Source organism: Euleptes europaea, chromosome 21, assembly GCF_029931775.1.
Source record: "Euleptes europaea isolate rEulEur1 chromosome 21, rEulEur1.hap1, whole genome shotgun sequence".
Lineage (NCBI taxonomy): Eukaryota > Metazoa > Chordata > Lepidosauria > Squamata > Sphaerodactylidae > Euleptes > Euleptes europaea.
In genome coordinates this window covers 15,242,912-15,265,930 of record NC_079332.1, presented here as the reverse complement: position 1 = coordinate 15,265,930, position 23,019 = coordinate 15,242,912, and the positions used below count along the sequence as shown (strand labels likewise).

General features: G+C 51.8%; 1 protein-coding gene across 1 annotated transcript; it reads right to left on the bottom strand.

Moving 5' to 3' along the window:
- Nucleotides 1–406: 406 nt before the first annotated feature.
- On the bottom strand, nucleotides 407–15,584 carry DRG2 (developmentally regulated GTP binding protein 2). Its single transcript, XM_056866480.1, has 13 exons — nucleotides 15,510–15,584; nucleotides 11,832–11,992; nucleotides 10,403–10,492; nucleotides 9,552–9,612; nucleotides 8,236–8,326; nucleotides 7,269–7,341; nucleotides 5,693–5,783; nucleotides 4,390–4,487; nucleotides 3,542–3,618; nucleotides 3,307–3,395; nucleotides 2,626–2,684; nucleotides 736–789; nucleotides 407–493 (listed from the first exon to the last, which is right to left on the bottom strand). The coding sequence occupies exons 1-13, from the start codon at nucleotides 15,571–15,573 to the stop codon at nucleotides 407–409; spliced, it is 1,095 nt and encodes a 364-aa protein (XP_056722458.1). The 5' UTR covers nucleotides 15,574–15,584.
- Between the last annotated feature and the right edge of the window lie 7,435 nt (nucleotides 15,585–23,019).

Genomic DNA, 23,019 nt, shown 5'->3' with positions numbered 1-23,019 from the left:
ACGGGAAGAAAACGACGCGTGGCTCGTTCCAGCTGGGAGGTTGACAGGGAAAGAGGGACGCGGTCCCCTTTCACTGGTTCCTGAATCTAAGGCAAATTCTTCGGGCTACCCGCGACCGGGTAGCTGATCAATCCAAAACCAACCCACTCCCCCCCACCCCCGTAGAGAGTTTTAAAGGCACCCAGGAGCACGCCGCGGCAGAGATGCTCGAACGGGAATCCGCGTGCCTGCCGCTGCTGTATCTACGGTCACTGCCTTCCCCCCGTGCAAGTGGCAGGAAACGCCTGAGCGCTCCCGGCTCTTTTTTGGGGGGGGCTTTTACACAGGTCGCCGTCGAGTCACACTGGAACTTCGCAGGGCGGGACCAAGGCACCGGCGGATCAGCGGCGCGGCGGAGACAGGCGGTTCACTTCTTGACGACCTGGATCACGTCCTCGTGCTCCATCAGGTGGTTGAGCCCAACCCGCTGCGGGCTGTACTTGGTGCTGGTGCCCTTGAAAGCCAAAAGAGGATTTTAGTAAGCCCATTTTTGAAAGGGGGGGAGTCTCTCAGGCAAGAACAGGTGCGGCTGCCTCGTTCCGAGTTAGGGGTAGTGATCCTCATATTCAGACAAGCGATCTCCAAGGTTTTGGGCAGAGAACCTTTTCCGTCCTACCCCCTTTCCTTCCCATCTTGCAAAGGGCTTAGAGCACAAACAAACCAACGACCCCCCCCCCCAAAAAAAACAACACTTACCCAAACCAAAGCGTATTTGAATTGACTGGCTAACGTCCGGTGAATCCGATGGCACTGGAGGGGGGAAATAAAAAAAGGGGGTGTACCTCCTGGCTCTTGAGAGTTTGCTTTCTGTCCTTGCTTGCAGGGAGAAAAGCACCAGCCCTTTCCAAAACAGATGTCTGAAGTCCTGTAACAAATTCCCCATACCTCCCCCGCAATCCAGTCTCTAAAAGCTCAAAATACTGGAACTCCCTCCCCAGAGAGATTTGTCCGCTTCCCTCTATCGGCGGAGTGAAGAGTTCGTTTCGTTTGGCACAGCCCCTATAACCCCGCCTTCCCTGTTTCGGTGGTATTTATTTCGGTGTTTTTATTCATTATTGTATAATTTTACAGACTGAGAAGACTGAGAGGGGATATGATAACCTCTCAGAAGACTGAGAGGGGATATGATAACCGTGTTCAAGTATTTGAGGGGCCGTCATATAGAGGTTTTTTCCGTTGCCCAAGAAGGCCGGATCAGAACCAACGGGTTGAAATTAAAGAGTTTCCGTCTAGACATTAGGAAGAATTTTCTAACAGTTAGAGCGGATCCTCAGTGGAACAGGCTTCCTCGGGAGGTGGTGAGCTCTCCTTCCCTGGAGGTTTTGAAGCAGAGGCTAGATGGCCATCTGTCAGCAATGCTGATTCTGTGACCTTAGGCAGATGATGAGAGGGAGGGCATCTTGGCCATCTTCTGGTCACTAGGGGTGTGGGGGGGAAGATAGGTGTGAATTTCCTGCATTGTGCAGGGGGTTGGACTTGATGACGCTGGTGGTCCCTTCCAACTCTATGATTCTATGTATTTAATGGTTTTAACGTTTTTCAAGTTTAACTGTAAAGTCCTGAATGGGGGGGCTGGAGCCGCATATGAGCTGGCGTGATCCTCCAGCCGTGCATTACACCTGGCCAGGTACGCAGAAAGGCTTGGGGGAAAGGCGCCTACAATGAGGAGCTTACCTCGTGGCCCTGATCACTTACGGCTTGTTTCAGAAAGGACATGAGTAGAGTCTTTTCCTTTTCCAACTGGCGAGCCAGCATTTGTATCCTGAGCCCGCAAACGTCCCTTTGTCTCCGCTGACCTAGACTTTGGGGGACATGTCCCTACCCTAAGGGCCCAGTTGGACGATACAAGCCGCTTCTGGAAAATGCAGAACCCCCTTCCAAATGAAGAAGAGTTGGTTTTTATACCCTGCCTTTCTCTACCCTTAAGGAGCCTCAAACCAGCTTACAATCACCTTCCCTTCCTCTCCCCGCAACAGACACCCTGTGAGGTAGGTGGGGCTGAGAGTGTTCAGAGAGAACTGTGACTGGCCCAAGGTCACCCAGCAGGCTTCATGGGGAGGAGTGGGGAATTGAACCCGGTTCTCCAGATTAGAGTCTGCCGCTCATGTGGAGGAGTGGGGAATTGAACCTGGTTCTCCAGAGTCCACCGCTCTTAACCGCTACACCACACTGGTTCTCAAAAGGTTTGAAGGTGGCATCTGGAAGAACTTCAGCCTGGGAGAAGATGATGCTGTGGTCTAGTTTGAGATTATCTGGGGAAAGCCAGCGTGGTGTAGTGGTTAAGAGCGGTGGTTTGGAGCGGTGGACCGGAGTTTGATTCCCCACTCCTCCACATGAGTGGCAGACATTAATCTGGTGAACCAGGTTGGTTTCCACACTCCTCCACCTGAAGCCCGCTGGGTGACCTTGGGTTAGTCACTGTTCTCTTAGAGCTCTCAGCCCCACCTCCCTCACAGGGTGTCAGTTGTGGGGAGGTGAAGGGAAGGAGATTGTAAGCTGGTTTGATTCTTCCTTAAGTGGTAGAGAAAGTCGGCATATAAAAACCAACTCTTCTTCTTCTTCCCAATTCCAAGGCTCATTACTTACCACGTGCTCTACAGAGGCACCTTTCCGTAGAATTATGGCATCTCCAAAGTCTGGTCTCTCTGCAAAGAACAGGGGGAGTCATTCAGATTAGCAGGCCTATGATAAGACACTTGGGAGGAAATCTCTCTCCTACCAATCCCCTGTAACCACTAACAATTTCAGTCCTGACAGATTCGAGTCCAGGACTCCCTTAGAGACTAACAAGATTTTAGGGGTTATGAGCTTTCCCCCCTGAGAATCTTGTGGGTCTCTAAGGTGTTCCCGGACTTGAATGGTGTGGAGAGTGTGGACATTATACTTGAAAGCGTGGTAGTCTGCTGGAGCTGGAGGGCGAGAGATTAAAAACAGACAAAAGGAAGCATTTCTTCACACAACGCATAGTTGAATTGTGGAACTCCCTGCCCCAGGATGTGGTGATGGCTGCCCACTTAGAAGGCTTTAAGAGGGGAGTGGACATTTTCATGGAGGAGAGGGCTATCTATGGCTACTAGTAAAAATAGATACTAGTCAGGATGCATCTCTGTTCTCTCCAGGATCAGAGGAACATGTCTGTTATAGTAGGTGCTGTGGAACACAGGCAGGACAGTGCTGCTGCAGTCGTCTTGCTTGTGGGCCACCCTCCGAAACTAATTCCTATTCTGCTTTTAATTGGATGTCCCCCATCCCAAGTTTGCTCCTTACGGCCTCTTTTCTTGGTGAAGATACAGGTGAGGGCCAGGTATTCCCACAGCATCTCCAGCAGGTAATCCAAGTTGAGTTTCATGCCGCAGCTGAAAGCGAGAGATGCACGTCACCACCAGCGACCCTTCCGGGGCCGCCGCTCCAAAGAACAGCTCCATAGCACACGGCGCAAAAGATCTCCCCTCCCCCTAATCGCACGCCAGCCACAGATGAGGGGTCAGGAAGCTCCACTCACCTGATGACCACGCTGTGGGGTTGCCGAGCTAGGCGATCAACTTCCTCCATTGAGATCTGGTCAACTTTGTTGTACACCTACAACGGAGGGCAGGAATATTCACACGGTGAGAAACACTCAACCACTTTTCTCCCCACCCCCTATCTAAGTTGAGGTTCCAATCTCCTGAAGAGCAGGAAACCGACTTTCCCCCCTACTGCTAACACGCATGTAATTTATTACAACCAAAAAAAAACTGGGGGGGGGGGTTGGCTGCAGAATGGATCCAGACAGGCACACGGAATCTCCAAGCAACCAAGGGAAATTTCAGGACAACCAGCTGCTGATATTTCCTGCCCCATGCTTATGGGGGGAACGACTCTTGATTGAACACATGAAACTGCCTTCTACTGAATCACACCCTCAGTCTATCAAAGTCAGTATTGTCTACACAGACCGGCAGCGGCTCTCCAGGGTCTCAGGCAGAGAAAGATCTTTCACATCACCTACTTTCCTGGTCCCTTTAACTGGAGATGCCGGGGTTTGAACCTGGGACCATCTGCATGCCAAGCAGATGCTCTACCACTGAGCCATGGCCCTTCCCCAAAACACATGAACACATGAAGCTGCCTTCTACTGAATCAGACCCTTGGTCCGTCAAAGTCTGTATTGTCTACTCAGAGCAGCAGTGGCTCTCCAGGGTCTCAGGCAGGGGTCTTTCCCATCACCTACTTGCCTAGTCCCTTTAACTGGAGATGCCGGGGATTGAACCTGGGACCTTCTGCATGCCAAGCAGATGCTCTACAAGCTGAGCCACAGCCCTGCCCTGGGTTGTTAAAAGAACGACATCTCTCCCGTGCGATACTCACATAAAGGCAGGGCATGTAGACCCGGTTGCCGACGATCACGTCGATGAACTCGTCCGGTGTGCAGTCTTCCCGGAAGAGGACCTCAGCATTGAAGATTTCTCAAAGAGGGCGGAGTTAAGTTTATAAACCTTCCACGCCCATTCGGAGTCCCGGACTCAGAGGGCCTAGGAGCACTGAATGTTTCGCCGGTATTTTGTGCCTCTGCTTTCACACACACTCTCTTGTACGCACATGCACACACTGTTCACACATTCCCTGGGGCCGGTCTGACACTCTAACCACCATGCCACACTGCTGCAGAATTTATCAATACAGTCTGATTGACCAGCCAAAAAGTTGGTACATCAAATTGTCTAACTTCATAAAACTATAAAACTGGTGCAAATTACCAAGATTAATAAAAAAATCTATTACTAAAATGTAACAAATGTTAATGCATATCACAAGGATTAACTTAGCATCTTAAAATTTCTAAAAATATCAAAAGGTTTATCTATTTTTAATTGCGACGGCGCAAAATTTGGCAGTTGGGAGCGAAAAATGAGGAGATTCACCCATCAAGTTGGTTTTTATATGCCGACTTTCTCTACCACTTATGCGAGACTCAAACCGGCTTACAAGCGCCTTTCCCTTCCCTTCCCCTCCCCTCAAGACGCCCTGTGAGAGGTGGGGCTGATAGAGCTGTGACTAGCCCAAGGTCACCCAGCTGGCTTCATGTGGGGGAAACTAATCCAGTTCGTCAGATTAGCCTCCGCCGTTCATGTAGAAGAGCAGGGAATCAAACCCGGTTCTCCAGATCAGAGTCCACTGCTCCAAACCACCACTCTTAACCACTACACCACGCTGGCTCTATTTTTTTTCCCATCCTATTTTTGTGTATTTTAATTGCGATGGTGCAAAATTTGGCAGTTGGGAGTGAAATATGAGGAGATTCACCCGTCAGGAGCTTCTTAGTCAAGAATTCGACTGGCTCATCGGGGAAACCACTGAACAGGGGAGCAATGAATTCAATACGGGCCTCATGATAAAATGGACCACTGAACAATACATGTTCGGTGGTTTCGACATCGCCTGATCTGCAAGGGCATAACCTTTCTGATCTTGGAATCCTCTTGTATTTTCCTTCTGACGCAACCAAAGTCTTCACATCTGGTTAGAGCGTAGGCCTTCCTATAATTAATAAATTCCAAGTGGGAAAGATACGCCGCAGGGGCAACTACGCCACACTGCTTATCGCTGCACGGAAGCAATTTGCCATTTGCGTCCAAAACGGCCAGCTCAAAGCGAGGCCTCGGAAGGATACTATATTCGTGGAGAATGAGCTGCACCAATTTCTCGGAGCACTGGGTCAGCGTCACCGTCGAGTTGAAGGAGATGCCCCCTCCCTTCTTCGGCTGGAAAACAGAAGGCGGGCTGGGTTAAAAGAGAATCCCTCTGCAATGGCAAACAGATTTTCAGCACCGCCGAGAAGACGAACTAAGTCCCGGGTCAACCCCGGTTATCTGATGGCAGCCCCTCCGCGTTTGGATCCAATTTGGAACATGTACGACAGGTGGGGGAGTCACAGGACCGAACACTCCCGCATGAAAAACAAATTCCCCGCACCTAGAAAGCTAGATGGCAAGGTGAAGGGTTCAGATCTGACTTCTGCTAGCTTTATGTACATAGAATGGGGGTCTCGAGGAAGGCAGGAGGTGGGACCTGAAGTGGTACGGTCCTGACTGCAGTCTGAAGTGATACAGCCAAGACACAGACTGCAGTCTGAAGTGGTACAGCCAAGACACAGACTGCAGTCTGAAGTGGTACAGCCAAGACACACCTCAGCAGGAACGAGGCCTAGCTATATTTCATTATTATTATTTAAAGCATATATTAGCTGTCTTTCTTCATTACGAAGCTCAAGACGGCTTACAATATTGACAAAGCACATAAAAGAGTACATAAAGAGACATAAAGCCAACCTTTAAAATCCCAGTTTGAACACACATGGAGCTGCCTTATACTGAATCAAATCCTTAGTCCAGCAAGCTCAGTATTGTCTGCTCGGACTGGCAGCGGCTCTCCAGGGTCTCAGGAGGAGGTCTTTCACATCACCTACTTGCCTAATCCCTTTAACTGGAGAAGCCGGGGATTGAACCTGGGACCTTCTGCATGCCAAGCAGAGGCTCTACCACCGAGCTGCGGCCCCTCTTCCAAAGACATGATGCTGCTTGATATTGAATCAGACCATTAGGGTCAGTCTTGTCAACTCTGACTGGCAGCCGCTCTCCAGGGTCTCAGGTTGGGGTCATCCACATCACCTTTTAACTGGAGATGCTGGGGATTGAACCTGGGACCTTCTGCATGCCAAGCAGAGGCTCTTCTGCTGAGCCACGGCCTCTCCCCAAATCTAACGCAGTGCTAAATAAAAACGGTCTTCTCTTTTATTACGTACACAATCACAGTGAGATACATTTGTGACTTCTAGGGGTACCAGGTGACTTCCGAGATGGTCAGCTGACCAAAATGGGGCCCACATGACTTCAAGAGGTCGGACCTGAACCTATGGGTTGAAATTAAAAGTTTTCGGCTAAACGTTAGGAAGAACATCCTGACAGACCGGTTCCTCAGGAGGTGGTGAGCTCTCCTTCCCTGGAAGATTTTAAGCAGAGGCTAGATGGCCATCTATCAGCAATGTTGATTCTATGACCGTAGTAAGATCATGAAAGGGAGGGCAGGATGGGTTGTGTCAGTGTTTGGCTCTCGTGGCCCTTTCTTGCATGTCCAGGGAAACACCAATTGCCACTTTGGGGTCAGGAAGCAATTTTCCTCCAGGCCAGATTGGCCAGGGATCCTGGAAGGGGGAGGGGGCCCTTTCCGGCTCGCCCGCGGCTCCTCACCTTGAAGTAGATGTTGGGTTTCAATTTGTTCAGCCTGATGCCCACCGATTCCAACTCCTTTTCCAACAGAGCTCTGCAGGATTCAACATAAATACACAAATTAAAAAACAGAAGGGGGTCACGAGCCTACGGCACGCGGTTCCCAAAGATCCGAAGAAAACGGGACCTGAACCCACCAGCTGGGCCCTCGTAATGAGCCAGCCTGGCATAGCGGTTAGCGTGTCAGACTAGGACCCGGGGGACCCGGGTTCAAATCCTCTATTCTGCCACAGAAACCCGCTGGGCAACCTTGGGCCAGCCACATGCTCTCAGCCCAACCTTCCTCACAGGGTTATTGTGAGGATAAAAGGGAGGAGAGGAGAACGACCCAGGAGAACGACTGGGGAGAAAGGCGGAGCACAAATGAAATAAACAGGAGTTTAAAAGGAGAATGAGGATGCTTCTCTCCTTATGTAGGCATCCAGAGATGAGGATCTGGGCGACCAAGGTGTGAATCCCCACTCTGCCATGGAAGCTTAACGTAAGAACACTAGAAGAGCCCTGCTGGATAAGACTAGTCACGGTCCATCTGGTTCCTGCTTCCTGTCCCACAGAGTGGGCAACCGGTTCCTCTGAAAGTCCACACACTCTCGGTCTCACCTACCTCACGGGGTTGAGCAAGGACAGACAAGGAGAAGCGGGAAATGTTGTCAACCACTTAAGGTCCTCCACTGGGCAGAAAAGAACCCACTGATTTGCCTTTTTGGCGGTCCGCGTTATCCGTAACACTCTCCTTCATTTCAAAGGAATCTACTTCCTTTCTATCAGCTTTCTACCAGTTTTCACACCCATACACAGTAATGGGGAATACGATGGTATGAATTAGCGCTGCTCTACCACATGGTAAACCTCCGGGACTAGAGAATGCCCAAACCCTTCCCATCCCTTTACGGTTTCCCCCACTGGCCGGTTCACGGAGGCTGCCTACCTCTGCACCTCCCCTTTTGTGGCGTCCAACATCATGATGACCACGTCCGAGGTCCGGGCCACGGCAATCACTTGGCGCCCGCGACCTTTCCCTGCAGAAGATAGGGACAGCATGAGGGGATTACGGGCACCGACAGCACAAGGACTGGAAGCAAGAAGGCTGGGGAGGCTTTCCTAATAACTATTTCTCGTTCGTGAGCAGTTTGGATGTTCAGCGGCCCTGCCGGCAGCTAGTATTCCAACACTCCCCGCCCAAATCTCCTCGACTTTAACCTTGAGGACTAGAAACCTGAGTCGATGCACACAAGTACGGGCCGTGTTCCACACGACAACATGATATCAGCCATGCAGATGCATGCATTTTGGAGGACAAGATCATCGCTTAGCCACGGGACATGTTCAAAAATTACAGAGTGGGTGGGATTGGGCATCCGCCACCTTTCTGAGCGCCTTGGAAATTCTGACCCAGCGTGGTGGGCGCAGCCCCAAAATGGCTGCCGCAGGAGGCGGAGCCAGCCCCAAAATGGCTGCTGCAGGAGGCGGAGCCAGCCCCAAAATGGCTGCGGCAGCTTACCTTCAATCACTCAGTGCAGATCCTTGTGCTGTGGCGGCAGCTGCAGCCAAAGCAACATTTTTTTAAAATCTGCACAGCCGATCTCATCTCCAGTGGCTGATCAGAAGCCTTCCTGGGCAAAAGCCCCATTTTGCCCTGCCCACTTTCTAAAAATACCTGGTGGGAGTCAGGAAAGGTGCAGGTGGGCACCACGGCACCCATGGGTACCACGTTGGGGACCCATGAATTAGAATAACTAACAGAATGGTTGAATAGGAGGAGGTTGAGGGGGGAGAAGAGGAGGCTGAGGGGGGGGACATGATTGCTCTCTTGAAGTATCTGAAGGGCTGTCACTTAGAGGAGGGCAGGGAGCTGTTCCTTTGGCAGCAGAGGAGAGGACTCGCAATAATGGGTTTAAATTGCGGGAGGAAAGATATTATGGGGAATTTTTTTACAGTAAGAGTTGTTTGACAGTGGAATCAGCTACCTAGGGAGGTAGTGAGCTCCCCCTCACTGGCAGTCTTTAAACAGAGGCTGGACAGCACTTGTCAGGGAAGCTCTAGGCTGATCCTGCATTAAGCAGGGGGTTGGACTAGATGGCCTGTCTGGCCCCTTCCAACTCTATGATTCCCTTATTCTGATAAAGAAAAGGACATAGGCAACCAGGATGCAGCTGAAGAAAAGGTTAAATTGTACTTAGGAAATCTACGTGGACTTCAGAATGCCAACACAGTGGTAAATGAAAAGCGGGAGAAGACGATAACCTTGTGCAGCTCCCTCGATGATCCCCGGCAGGTCGAGAAGCTGAATGTTGGCTCCTTTGTACTGCAAACAAACAAAAAGAGTTGTGTTGAGTCGTGGATGTTGTTGCTTAAACGTCTACTGGTGTATTTTACCTTCTAAGCTTTTTAAAGTCCCCACGCGGGAGAAACTGATTGAAGTAAAAGAAATACGTAATCGAGAGGTGGCATCAGGAAGGTAACTGACAGAGCGCATTTCTGCAGTCGGCGCTGAAGAGGGCCCATCTCCTCACCATAAGCACCCGAGTCTCTTAGGAAGGGATCTTTGACTCACAAATGTTTCAGCAAATGTCATGTTTCTGTCTTTAAAGTCTTTATTGGACTCCTGTTTGATTTTATTCATCGAGAAATCTGTACCCTGCTGTTAGATCAGAGAGTACTCCAAACCATTCAAGAACAATCTCAACCCAGCATGGTGTAGTGGTTAAGAGCAGCGGTTTGGAGCGGTGGAGTCTGATTTGGGGAACCGGGTTTGATTCCCCACTCCTCTACATGAGCAGTGGAGGCTAATCTGGTGAACTGAATTTGTTTCCCCACTCCTCCACACGAAGCCAGCTGGGTGACCTTGGGCAAGTCACACTCTCTCAGCTCCATCTACCTCACAGGGTCTGTTGTGGGGAGGGGAAGGTGATTGTAAGCCAGTTTGAGTCTCCCTTAAGCGGTAGAGAAAGTCGGCATACAAAAACCAACTCTTCTTCTGCTTAAAAAAAAATAAGATGAGCAACCTACGGACCCTCGCACGTGTTTCATCCAAGGCCCACCTGGGGCTAACCCCACCCCACCCAGAAGCACAAACCTGACTGAACTGCACAGACCTCTATAACTCCAGGGATACAGGTCAACGTCGTGAACTCGTAGGAAGCCGCTTCACTGGCAGTGGAGGTCATTAAACTCAGAAATGTGGACTGAAAGGGAACAAGAAGTGTTAACAGCACCTGAAAGCAGGGGAAATCAAAAAAGGGAGGGTCCTCTAAATTACTTCCCGACTTGGAGAGCCTCAGGCTAGCCCGATCTCGTCAGATCTCAGAAGCTAAGCCGAGTCAGTCCTAGCTAGTATTGGGATGGGCGACCTCCAAGGAATATCAGAGGCGTGACACAGAGGAAGGTGATGGCAAACCGCCTCTGAACGTCTCTGCCTTGGAAACCCTCTGGGGTCACTGTACATCTGCTGCAACTCGACGGCACACACACACAAAAGAATTATTTATCTACGGCAAGGTTCCAGGCACTGTCCATGGACGGAGGTTTTGCAAAACGGATCTGCGCCAGGTTACCATCCGCATGAGCGGACATTGTTCGCAAGCCAACGATTTCATCCTCCGCTGCCTGACACCTCCCGACTTCCCGCCACCAGAATTCTGTGCCTCCCGGCACCCATCTGATGCCTCTGCATTTCAACACTGGCAAGAATCGCATCCCTCCACTTGGTATTTGGGGAGGGGCTGAGGCTCAGTGGTACAGCATCTGCTTGGCATGCAGAGGGTCCCATGGCAGTAGGTGATGTGAAAGGACCAGGCAGTAGGTGATGTGAAAGACCTCAGCCTGAGACCCTGGAGAGCTGCTGCCAGTCAGCTTCATGTATGTGTTCATGTGTGATCGAAACTGAGAAAATTACCCTAAATGCACTTTTAAGGGGAGGGGCTGTGGCTCAGTGGTATGTGGCTCATCTGCTTGGCATGCAGAAGGTCCCAGGTTCAATCCCAACATCTCCAGTTAAAGGGACTAGGCAGGTAGGTGATGTGAAAGACCCCTGCCTGAGACCCTGGAGAGCCGCTGCTGCTCTGAGTAGACAATACTGACTTTGATGGACCAAGGGTCTTTTTGGGAGGGGCTGTGGCTCAGTGGTAGAGCATCTGCGTGGCATGCAGAAGGTCCCAGGTTCAATCCCCAGCATCTCCAGTTAAAGGGACTAGGCAGGTAGGTGATGTGAAAGACCCCTGCCTGAGACCCTGGAGAGCCGCTGCCGGTTTGAGTAGACGAAACTGACTTTGATGGACCGAGGGTCTGATTCAGTAGAAGGCAGCTTCATGTGTAACTGACAAAAGGAGCTTAGACTCTTGCAAGCTTGTATTCTGAAAATCTCATTGGTCTTTAAGGTTCTACCGGACTCAAATCTAACTCTCTACTCACATTGGCGCTCCCAGACTGACGTACTCCCTCTCTTCAATTTCGAGCCTCCCTTTTAATGAGGAAACAGAACCCACAAAAGGCAGCAGTGCACGTTTTTTTTTTCCTGTCACTGACCTTACCCACGGAGGGGAACCCGATCAGTGCCACCCGGGCATCTCCAGACTTCATCACATCAAACCCTTCGCCTTTCGCGGCGGCTGATTTCGAAGGCTCCAGGAGCTGAGCTCTGTATTTTGCGAGTTTCGCCTTCAGCAGGCCCAGATGGTACTCGGTGGCTAGAGAGGGGGAAAGACAACCCATGTGCATAAGCACGCCTGCTTGGTGTAGTGCAGGTGTGGGAAACGTCAGGCCCGGGGTGTGTGTAAGCCCCACAAAATCATTTGGTCTGGCCCTTTGTGAGTCCTGGCAGATCTCTAGCTCAGAAGGATCTAAGATTGGCGATCTGCCCCCTCCCGCGGTGCAACAGACCATCCTGTGCCACCAGGTGGGCGAGCGTGCCACCGGTTGGATGCCTGCCTGCTTGCCTGCGTGGGGGGGGGGCGTCATCTGGGGCAACTGCCTGCTTGGGGCTTGGTTGGCTAATTTTTAAGCTGATAATTTTGTATGGCCCGAAAATGATGTTATAAATATCCTTGGTGGAAAAAAGGTTCCCCACCCCTGGTGTTGTGGTTAAGAGCGGTGGTTTGGAGGGGTGGACTCTGATCTGGAGAACCAGGTTTGATTCCCTACTCCTCCACATGAGAAGTGGACACTAATCTGGAGAACCGGGTTGGTTTCCCCACTCCCACACATGAAGTCAACTGGGTGACCTTGGGCTAATCACAGGTCTCTTAAAGCTTTCTCAGCCCCACCTACATCACAGGGTGTCTGTTGGGGAAAGGGAAGGCGATTGTAAGCTGGTTTGAGTCCCCCTTAAGTGGTAGAGAAAGTCGGCATATAAAAACCAACTCTTCTTGGTATGACAGCTGAAACACTGGACAAGGATTCGAGAGACTTCAGTTTAAATCCCCATTGGGCTTGCTAGGCACCCTTGGGCTGGTCCTGCTCGGCCTAAACTACCTCACAGGGTCGTTGGGAGGATAAAATGGAGGAAAGGCAGACAGACCACCCTCAGCTCCTTGAATTAAGAGCATGACAAAAACGTAGCAAATAATAGATAAATAACAGATAACCCAGGAAGAATTGGTTTTTATATGTCGACTTTCTGTACCACTTAAGGCAGAATCAAACTGGCTTACAATCACCTTCCTTTGCCCTCCCTGCAACAGACACCCGGTGAGGTAGGTGGGGCTGAGAGAGCTCTAAGGGAGCTGTGACTAGCCCAAGGTCACCCAGCTGGCTTCGTGTGGAAACAAAGCCGGTTCTCCAGGTCAGAGTCCACCGCTCCAAACCACTGCTCTTAACCACTACACCACACTGGCTGAAGGTTTATGCTGGAAGTTTATGCCAAGTCAAGTCTAGAATATTCTGAGCTGGGTTACCTCCACTTTTCGCTGCCTCCCTTTCAAACCTCATCCCCGCCCCTGCTAGCCTCCCTAACTCCTACCCTCCTCGCATCAGTGAGGTTCTACTTCCTGCCAGCTTCTCCCATATCTGAAGCCTTGTATCTAAGGGTGAATGGAAGCCAATACCGATCACCCATTAGAAAGTGGCTAAAATGAGGAGGAAAGTGATCAATACATAGAACCGTAGAAGGTACCTTCAGGGTCATCTAGTCCAACCCCCTGCGCAATGCAGGAAATTCACAACTACCTCCCCTCCACACACCCCAGTGACCCCTACTCCATGTCCAGAAGATGGCCAAAAAAAACCCCCCAAACCCTCCAGGATCCCTGGCCAATCTGGCCTGGAGGAAAATTGCTTCGTGACCCCAAAGTAGTGATCAGTATTACCCTGGGCGTGCAAGAAAGGGCCATGAGAACCAAACACTGGAGCAACCTTTCCTGCCCTCCCTCTCATGATCTGCCTAAATTCGCGAATACAGCTGTGCCTATATACTTATAATAAATTTCAATTTATAAAGCCAACACTGTCAAAGCACAAAACTTCTTTGAGCTTCACTAGTTTGAAGCTATTTTCTTCCTTTCAGCAGCTGTTTCCCCATTTCTGTACACCTCTGTGAGAGGGAAGCACCACCTGTTGAACTTCAGCCTCTCCCACAGCCCCCCCAACAAAAAAAGCCCCTTCTGCTAGGAAATGGATGCAAGGGCAACCAACTCCCAAGGAGACCTACCTGCGCAGCAACGCCCTGCTGGGGCTGTTTCCGCCCTCCCTGCTCCAGCTTTCTCATGCAGCACACAGGGGGCGGCTGCTTTCGCTCTGCAAGGCAGAAACTCAGCAGGTGAAGCTCAATGCGAAGCTGCCCCTGCTGAGCTGCTGCCTGCGACCAGCCAGCTCCAGAAGCCCTGCCGGGTAAGGGGAAAAGCAACCCACCCAAACCACACTACCTGCTCCAGCCCTGCCACATAGCTTGCTGGGGGACGGTTGCTTTTGCTCTGCAAGGCAGAAGCTCAGCAGGCAAAGCTCAATGCGAAGCTGCCCCTGCTGAGCTGCTGCCTGCAACCAGCCAGCTCCAGAAACCCTATAGGGGAAGGGGACAAGCCCTCGCCCGCCAGATCTACCTGCTCCAGCCCTCCCATGTGGCTTGCTCAGGACGGTTGCTGCTGCTCTGCAAGGCAGAAGCTCAGCAGGTGAAGCTCCACACAAAGGTGCCCCTGCCGAGCTGCTGCCCACAACCAGCCAGCTTGAGGACCCCTGCAGGGGGAGGGGTAAAGCAGCCCCCGCCCCCGACCACCCTACTTGCTCCAGCCTGTCCACGCAGCTCGCTGGGGGCGGTTGCTCTTGCTCTGCAAGGCAGAAGCTCGGCAGGCGAAGCTGCCCCTGCCGAGCTGCCGCCTGCGACCAGCCAGTTCCAGAAGCCCTGCGGGGTAAGGGGGAAAGCAGCCCCCCCCCAGACCACCCTACCTGCCTCCAGCCCTTTCACGTAGTTTGCTGGGGGCGGCTGCTTTTGCTCTGCGAGGCCGAAGCTCAGCAGGCGAAGCTCCATGCAAAGCCGCACCTACTGAGCTGCTGCCTGCAACCAGCCAGCTCCAGAAGCCCTGTGGGGAAAGGGGGGAAGCAACCCCCCTAAACCCCCCTACCTGCCTCCAGCCTGTCCATGCAGCTCGCAGGGGGCGGCTGCTTTTGCTCTGCGAGGCCGAAGCTCAACAAGCGAAACTCCATGCAAAGCCGCACCTGCTGAGCTGCTGCCTGCAACCAGCCAGCTCCAGAAGCCCTGTGGGGAAAGGGGGGAAGCAACCCCCCTAAAGCCCCCTACCTGCCTCCAGCCTGTCCATGCAGCTCGCAGGGGGGGGTTTGCTTTTGCTCTGCGAGGCAGAAGCTCAGCAGGCGAGGCTCCATGCAAAGCCGCACCTGCCGAGCTGCTGCCTGCGACCAGCCAGCTCCAGAAGCCTTGCAGGGGACGGGGGGGAAGCAACCCCCCTAAACCCCCCTACCTGCCTCCAGCCTGTCCAAGCAGCTCGCAGGGGGGGGTTTGCTTTTCCTCTGCGAGGCAGAAGCTCAGCAGGTGAGGCTCCATGCCAAGCTGCCCCTGCCGAGCTGCCGCCTGCAACCAGCCAGCTCCAGAAGCCCTGTGGGGGAAGGGGGTAAGACCACCCTACCTGCCTCCAGCCCTTTCACGTGGTTTGCTGGGGGGGGGTTGCTTTTGCTCTGCGAGGCCGAAGCTCAGCAGGCGAAGCTCCATGCGAAGCCGCACCTGCCGAGCTGCCGCCTGCGACCGGCCCGCCCGGGTACCTTTGTTCTTCTGGGTCCGGGCGATCTCCTTCTCGATCTCCGCGATCTTCTCCAGGATCCCCATCGCGGCGCGCCCAGCCCGACGCCGCAGCCGAGCGCGAGAGGCGGGGCCCAGTCGCCCCGGAAGTGGAACCCCCCAGCGGCGCCGGAAGTGGTCCTCGGGCGGTCCCTCGCGCTCAAGGCGCCCCCCGGGAGCACGAGCCGCGGCTTTCCGTTCCGCCCTCTCTCTTTTCCCCCCCAGCTCTGGATTTAAACGCGTATTTGCTGCATTCAAAACCAAACCCTCCCTCCAAGGGGCTCGTGGGTCTCCTGTTAATTGGTGGAACTCCCTGCCCCAGGATGTGGTGACGGTGTAACGCAGGGGTGGGGAACCTTTCCCCCCCCCCCCACCAAGGGCCATTTAGATATTTATAACACAATTCGCGGGCCATACAAAATTATCAACTTAAAAATTAGCCCCAAGCAGGCAGCTGCCCCAGATGACCCTCCCCCCCCCATGTGGGCAAGCAGGCAGGCATCCAACCGGTGGCGCGCTCGCCCACCTGGCGGCACGGGACGGTCTGTGGCACCAGCCGGGCGTAGCCGTCCAGCCGCAGGCCGGAGTCGCTCCTGCTCCGCGCGGTCGGGGCCGGATTCTACAGCCGGCTCCTGCTACCTCTGCCTGCGGGGGTTGAATGAGGACACACTGGCTAAGAACTCGCACCCCCCCCCATGCGTTCTGGCCCTGCCCCCTTTAACCCCTCCATTGGCGCCACTTCCGCCCCCATCAGCCCTCTTGTAGTGCAGAGGAAATACGTTTCTCCGCGGCCCAGGAGTGAAAGGGTTAACACAGTTTCTTGGGCGGTCCTAGCAGCTCCATAGCTCACGACTCTTCTACAAGGGGGAAAGAAGGTTCCTTTTCCCGGCAAAACAAACTCACATCTGCCTTGAATAGAGGCTGTTCCTGTCTGCGGGAGGGGGCGGATCGCCAGTCCTTTTGCGCTAGAGATCTGCCAGGACCCACCCAAGGGCCGGAGCAAATGAATGTGCGGGCCTTAAACGGCCCCCGGGCCTGACGTTCCCCACCCCTGGCCAAAGCGTTCTAAAAGACGAAAGGGAAGAACTAGGTGAATTGCAAGGGAGAGAGACCCTTGGTAGTCTTCGGCAACAATTCTTTCCCGAAACTGTTTGGTTGCAGCTGGAGGGCTTCACCGCTGCATTTGCTAGGCCTGGGACACAAAACACCCTCAGCTTGAAAGGAGTACGCAGTCTGGCAGGAATTCATCTCTCCCTTCTGCACCCAGGGCGATACAGCACTGCAGCCATGGAGACCTACAGGGTTCTTAAGTTTCCTTTCCTCGGCAGATCTCTTCCAAGAGCTTTTGGAAAGTCTTCAAGCAGGGGTGTCAAACATAAGGCCCGTGTGCTGGAACCAGCCGCTTGAGAGCTCTTATCTGGCCCACGAACCCCCCCCCCCACCCCCATTCTAGATTTGGGCTGGCGAGGCATGGCCCGGCCTGACCAAGTGGCATTTATGTCATATCCGGCCCTCGTAACAATGGTGCTGAGTTGTTTTCTGTTGCCCCAGAAGGTCGGACCAGAACCAAAGGGTTGAAATTAAATCAAAAGAGTTTCCATCTAGACATTAGGAAGAATTTTCTAACAGAGCGGTTCCTCAGTGGAGCAGGCTTCCTTGGGAGGTGGTAAGCTCTCCTTCCCTGGAGGTTTTGAAGCAGAGGTTAGATGGCCACCTGTCAGCAATAATGATTCTATGGCCTTGGGCAGATCATGAGGGGGCATCTTGGCCATCTTCTGGGCGAGGAGTAGGGGTCCCTGGATGTGTTTGTGGGGGGAGGTAGTTGTGAATTTCCTGCATTGTGCAGGGGGTTGGACTTCATGGCCCTAGTGGTCCCTTCCAACTCTATGATTCTATGCTTCTACGACAGAAGGGCAAGCATCAAATCCCCAGCAAAATGGACCAGCGGGAGAAACCAAAGCACCTCACACACCCCCACAGGAAGCCCTGCCTTGTACATTATGCTGGGGGTCAGGTAAATGGAAGCCCCCCCCCCCGAGATCTGGAGCTGATTTTGATGATCATACGAACATAGGAAAGGCCACACTGGATCAGACCGAGGCCCATCAAGTCCAGCAGTCTATTCACACAGTGGCCAACCTGGTGCCTCTAGGAAGCCCACAAACAAGAGACTGCAGCAGCATTTATCCTGCCTGTGTTCCACAGCACCTAATATAACAGGCATGCTCTGATCCTGGAGATAATAGGTATGTATCATGACTAGTATTCATTTTAACTAGTAGCCATGAATACTCCTCCATGAACATGTCCACTCCCCTCTTAAAGCCTTCCAAGTTGGCAGCCATCAACACATCCTGGGGCAGGGAGTTCCACAATTTAACTCTGCATTGTGTGAAGAAATACTTCCTTTTATCGGTTTTGAATCTCTCACCCTCCAGCTTCAGCAGATGTCCCCGCATTCTAGTATTATGAGGGAGAAAAGCTTCTCCTTGTCCATTCTCTGCACACCATGCATCATTTTATAGACCTCTATCATGTCTCCCCTTAACCGCCTTCCTTCCAGGCTAAACAACCCTAAGCGTTTTAACCGTTCCCCATAGGACAGTTGCTCTAGTCCCCTGATCATTTTGGTTGCTCTTTTCTGCACCTTCTCAAGCTCTGCAATATCCTTTTTCAGATCGGAAGCGTCCCTGCAGAAAAGTTTGCTTACTCCCATAATCATCGCTTTTCGTTCAGCAGGTATACCGAGGAAAGAACTGTCCCCTTCCCAAGCTGTTTCCCCTCAACGTATGCCAAGCAAAAACAAGATTCTACTCCTAGACAAGCATAAGGTTGCCAGGCATGATCTGCTACTGTGACGGTGTACCAGGGCCTCTCAGCTCATCGATATATTTGAGGCCTTCCGTAAAGGGTACGTGACCCCGGCATCTTACAGGTCGAGTATGGAAAGAAAGCAGATACAGGTAGAGTATCCCTTATCTGGACATCCCATATATGGACTGACCCTTCGAGCTGGCATGCAGGCAGACCCGCGCTGCCTGCTTTCAAAGTTTCCTTTTGCCTAAATATATATATATATAGTGTACACTGCGTCGTAGGTGGAAACTGAAAGCTGGCTGTTGTTAGTTTGTTTGCTGTTGCTCCTGTTTAACAGCTGATACCGGTATTCTGTATTCGAAGATAGGACATTTTGGGGGACGTTGATTCATAGGGTAGCCATGAGTGGGAAGCGACTTGATGGCACTTAACACACACACACACACAGGTATTCTGGTGAGATAGTTACACCTTTGCTTTTGGATGGTTCAACATACACAAAATTATTTAAAATATTCTTTAAAATTACATTCAGGCTCTGCGTATAAAGTGCATATAAAACATAGATTAATTTGGGCCCCATCCTCAAGATATCTCATTATGCATATGCAAAAATTCCAAAATATTCCAATATATGGAAATATCCGAAATATAGACCACTTCTGGTCCCAAGGGATACCAAACTGCATAACTTTCCTGCTGTATCTGCGTGTCCACTTTCCTGGTTGCCACGCTGCAGATCCCGCCCGACAAGGCGGGGGATGCAGGGAAACGGATCTAGCGTAACGTCGTCATAACCACCACCGCCTGAGGGGTTCCACACCGTCTTCTCTGAAGGTAGCAAACTTCATGTTGGATCCATCTGAGATTCCCTTTCAAGACCCCAGCTGCATCTCCTACGCCATCTGAAGCCCGTATCCTTGACTCGTCAGAACAGCAGGTGGTAGGGCCAGGCAGGTAAAATGTGTTTTCTTTGCTTCTGGTATTCAAGCTCTCTTGCCGTGTCTGTGCTTAAGACTTGGGCCCCCTGCATGGTTAATTCCAAAAGCTTGACTTGGAATAAACGTGCTTCTGAGACCCTCACATTTCCATTCATTGGCAATTCAGCCCTGCAACATACAATATATTGCACCCCCCCCCATACAAGCTTGAATAAGAAAGTAGAAATTAGGCTTTGAAGATGAAGAAGAGTTGGTTTTTATACCCTGATTTTCTCTACCTTAAGGAGACTCAAACCAGCTTACGATCGCCTTCCCTTCCTCTCCCCACAACAGACACCTTGTGAGGCAGGTGGGGCTGAGAGAGTTTGGCGAGAACTGTGACTAGCCCAAGGTCACCCAGCAGGCTTCATGTAGAGGAGCGGGTAATCAAACCCGGTTCTCCAGATTAGAGTCCGCCACTCATGCGGAGTGGGGAATCGAACCCGGTTCTCCAGATTAGACTCCACCGCTGTTAACCACTACACCATGCTGGCTCGCTTTGCTTTTTTCAGGTTGCAATTAAATTTTTAAAAGATCTTTCAGAGACTCCGCTACCGGAGAGAGTACAGCCACCTCATTCGGGGCACAACCACGTACAGATGGCTCTCACATGCCACCCCCAAGCAATTCCCGTGACACGGCACGGGAGATTTTGCAACTCTGCCCTTTTTTCGTTTCGCGTCGCTCATTCTGGAGAGGAGCTGTAAAAGGTAGTAAAGTCCCCCCCCCCCCCATTCAGCCATCTTTCATGACATGTTCACAGGCTTCACCCACACGCTTTCAAGTAGATCTTTGGACCATAACATCTATGAACGAGCTTTTAAGAAACTGAATTCAGTGCCAGAACCACCTGCTGTACACCCTGCCTGGACTTCCACATCTAACTTCCAAACCATGCTGAATAAGGAGCCCGCAGCAGCAGGACGGTGTGGGCCATGGGCGGTAGCCATCCCACAGCTTCACCCTTTGGCTGCTGGTTCTTCTGACGCCAGCAAACACTTTGTACCCAAGGTTGGGTGAAAAGAAAATATATATAAGTCTATGTATAAATAACTGAAAGTATAATTTATTAGAAGTGTTATATAAAAAGTTAAAATTATTTAAAAGCATTAAAATAGCACAATGGCATTTCCTGAGGTTGATAACTATCACCACATACCAAACGCGTTTCGGCCTATGGGGCCTTCATCAGTGGTTAATTAAAACCCTTTGTAAACCTGCACACATTTACAAAAATACATTATTGAATACAAATACAAACTTTGATACCTGCACACATAGTATTTGAGAGACTTCAACTAACCAGTATTACAACAAGAACCTATTATACCAGATGTCTGAGTAATTGGGAATAGAATTTACAACATATACACATGCCTGGTTGGGTTTGAACTGTTTGTATTCATTAATGTAGTTCTGTAAATGTGTGCAGGTTTACAAAGGGTTTTAATTAACCACTGATGAAGGCCCCATAGGCCGAAACGTGTTTGGTATGTGGTTACAGTTATCAACCTCAGGAAATGCCATTGTGCTATTTTAATGCTTTTAAATAATTTTAACTTTTACATAGCTCTTCTAATAAATTATACTTTCAGTATTTCTATATATACTTATATATATTTTCTTTTCACCCAACCTTGGGTACCCAGCTTTTGTTTTTTGGTTGGGTTTTATTCCCCTCCTTTTTTTCTTCCGCCAGCAAACACTTTGCCAGCTTGCCTCCAAGCCAGGGGCCCCCAGCGTGGTGCCCTTGGGCGCCTTGGGGCCCGCTAACACTTTCTCTGGTGCCCGCCAGGTTTTTTTGGGAGGCGGACGAAGGCCTGGAAGGGCTTTTGTCCAGCAAGGCAGTTTTAAAACATTGCTTTGGCAGCAGCTGCTGCCACCACACCACATAAGGACATAAGAAAAGCCCTGCTGGATCAGACCGAGGTCCATCTAGCCCAGCAGTCTGTTCACACAGTGGCCAACCAGGTGCCTCCAGGAAGCCCACAAGCAAGGCGACTGCAGCAGCATTTATCCTGCCTGTGTTCCACAGCCCTTCACATAATAGGCATGCTCCTCTGATCTTCGAGAGAATAGGTGTGCATCATGACTAGAGTTCATAAGAACATAAAAAGGGACGTAAGAAAGGCCCATCTAGTCCAGCAGTCTGTTCACACAGTGGCCAACCAGGTGCCTCTAGGAAGCCCCCAAACAAGACGACTGCAGCAGTGTTATCCTGCCTGTGTTCCACAGCACCTGATACAATAGGCACAAGGATCTATACTATGTACTGAAGTTAGAGTGTGGTTGGCCCTGCCTCCTGTGGCTGCGCCCACCGCGCCGTGTCAGAATTCCAAATGGGACCGCAGGATCAAAAAGGTCGGGGACCCCTCCTTAAAGCTTTACGCTGGAATTTGCAGTAAGGGGGGAAAGAACTGTTTTTGCAAAGGGCAAATGCTTTTGCCGAGAGAGGCTCCCACCTTGCGTGTGGTTCTCGGCTTGAGCGATAAAGGTAGCTGCCCCCCCCCCCTTAACAGACACGATCAAACAAAAGTCAGCCCCAAGTCAGAGCGAGCCTCCACAATGAGCGTCGTAAGAAACACGACCATCTTTTTTAGACACCCCCCACCCCCGTGCACACAAAACTTGGCACACAAGCCTCGTGTTACCCAACGTCCAAAGTCCTAGCAGAGCAGTTTTTATTTTTGCAATGGGAAAGTCCTTCGTCTGACAAGAATGTAGCAAATACCACATATGTGTGTGTGTGTGTGTGTATATATATATGTATATTTTTAATGCCGCACGAAGAATTGGAGCTGCGTGCTGGCTGGTCGCTTGCCTCCGGTGGGGGGGGGAGGCAAGCGGGAGTCCAAACGCTGCTGGGTTGTTACACAGAGATTCCCCCCCCCCCCGCAAACACTGACATTCCCAGCCCCCTCTCCAATAACCAGCAAAGCGTCACGGCGAAACCGTTTCCGCCCTCGCTCGTAGCCTCCTCGAAGCGGTTCGGGAAAGCGGGCCGTTAAGACAAAAGTTCTCTCTCTCTCTCTCTCTCAATGTCTTTGAAGCTCTTCCTTTTAATCTCTCAAACTCCCCACGGGCGGGATTCCGGTCCCGCTCCGGCGGAGCACGTGGAGCGATTTCCCTTTCGGCGCGGCGGCCGCTCGGGCCTCCGCCACTGGCTCCCGTGCCCTGGGAGGTCCCGCCTTGCCGGCCGCCGGGAGCGGGCAGTCCGAGGGGCCCTCCTCCTTCCGGGCAGCGGCTGCAGCTCGGGTCGGGCGAACCCGAGGCCGGAAAGCCGGTGCTCTCGCCGAGCGGCAGCTCTTCAAGCAACCTCCGGAGCGAGGACCTGATGAGGAAAAAAAACCCTAAGCGGACAGCGGCGGGTTTCCTTCTGCTCCAAGTGGAATCCAGCGAACTCCCACTCGGAAACAGGGGCGAAAGGGGAGCGCCCTCGGTGATGAACGGGACGAGCGGTGTGGTAAGGGAAAAAAGTGCGTCGAACAAAAAGGGAGCTTTAAAACCAGATTAAAGTTATCACAGTTCGCCGCGCAGCTAGAAGAAGCGTTGGGCTGCCGGCATCCACATTCCCACAGCAGTCTGGTTTCCCCGGCCAGGGGGAGAGCGCGGAGCCTCCTGTTCCGACAGTCGTCTTCACGGAGGACGTCCTCCCTCCCTGGCCCCTCTCTGTGCCTTCTCTCGTGATCGCCATAAC

Coding starts and splice junctions, on each gene's coding strand:
- DRG2 (XM_056866480.1), bottom strand. CDS start 15,573: ATGGGGATCCTGGAGAAGATCGCGGAGATCGAGAAGGAGATCGCCCGG. Junction 10,493..11,831: donor GGTTCCCCTCCGTGGGTAAG/GTCAGTGACAGG, acceptor GTTCCCTTTCAG/TCCACATTTCTGAGTTTAAT. Junction 9,613..10,402: donor GTATCCCTGGAGTTATAGAG/GTCTGTGCAGTT, acceptor GTTTGTTTGCAG/TACAAAGGAGCCAACATTCA.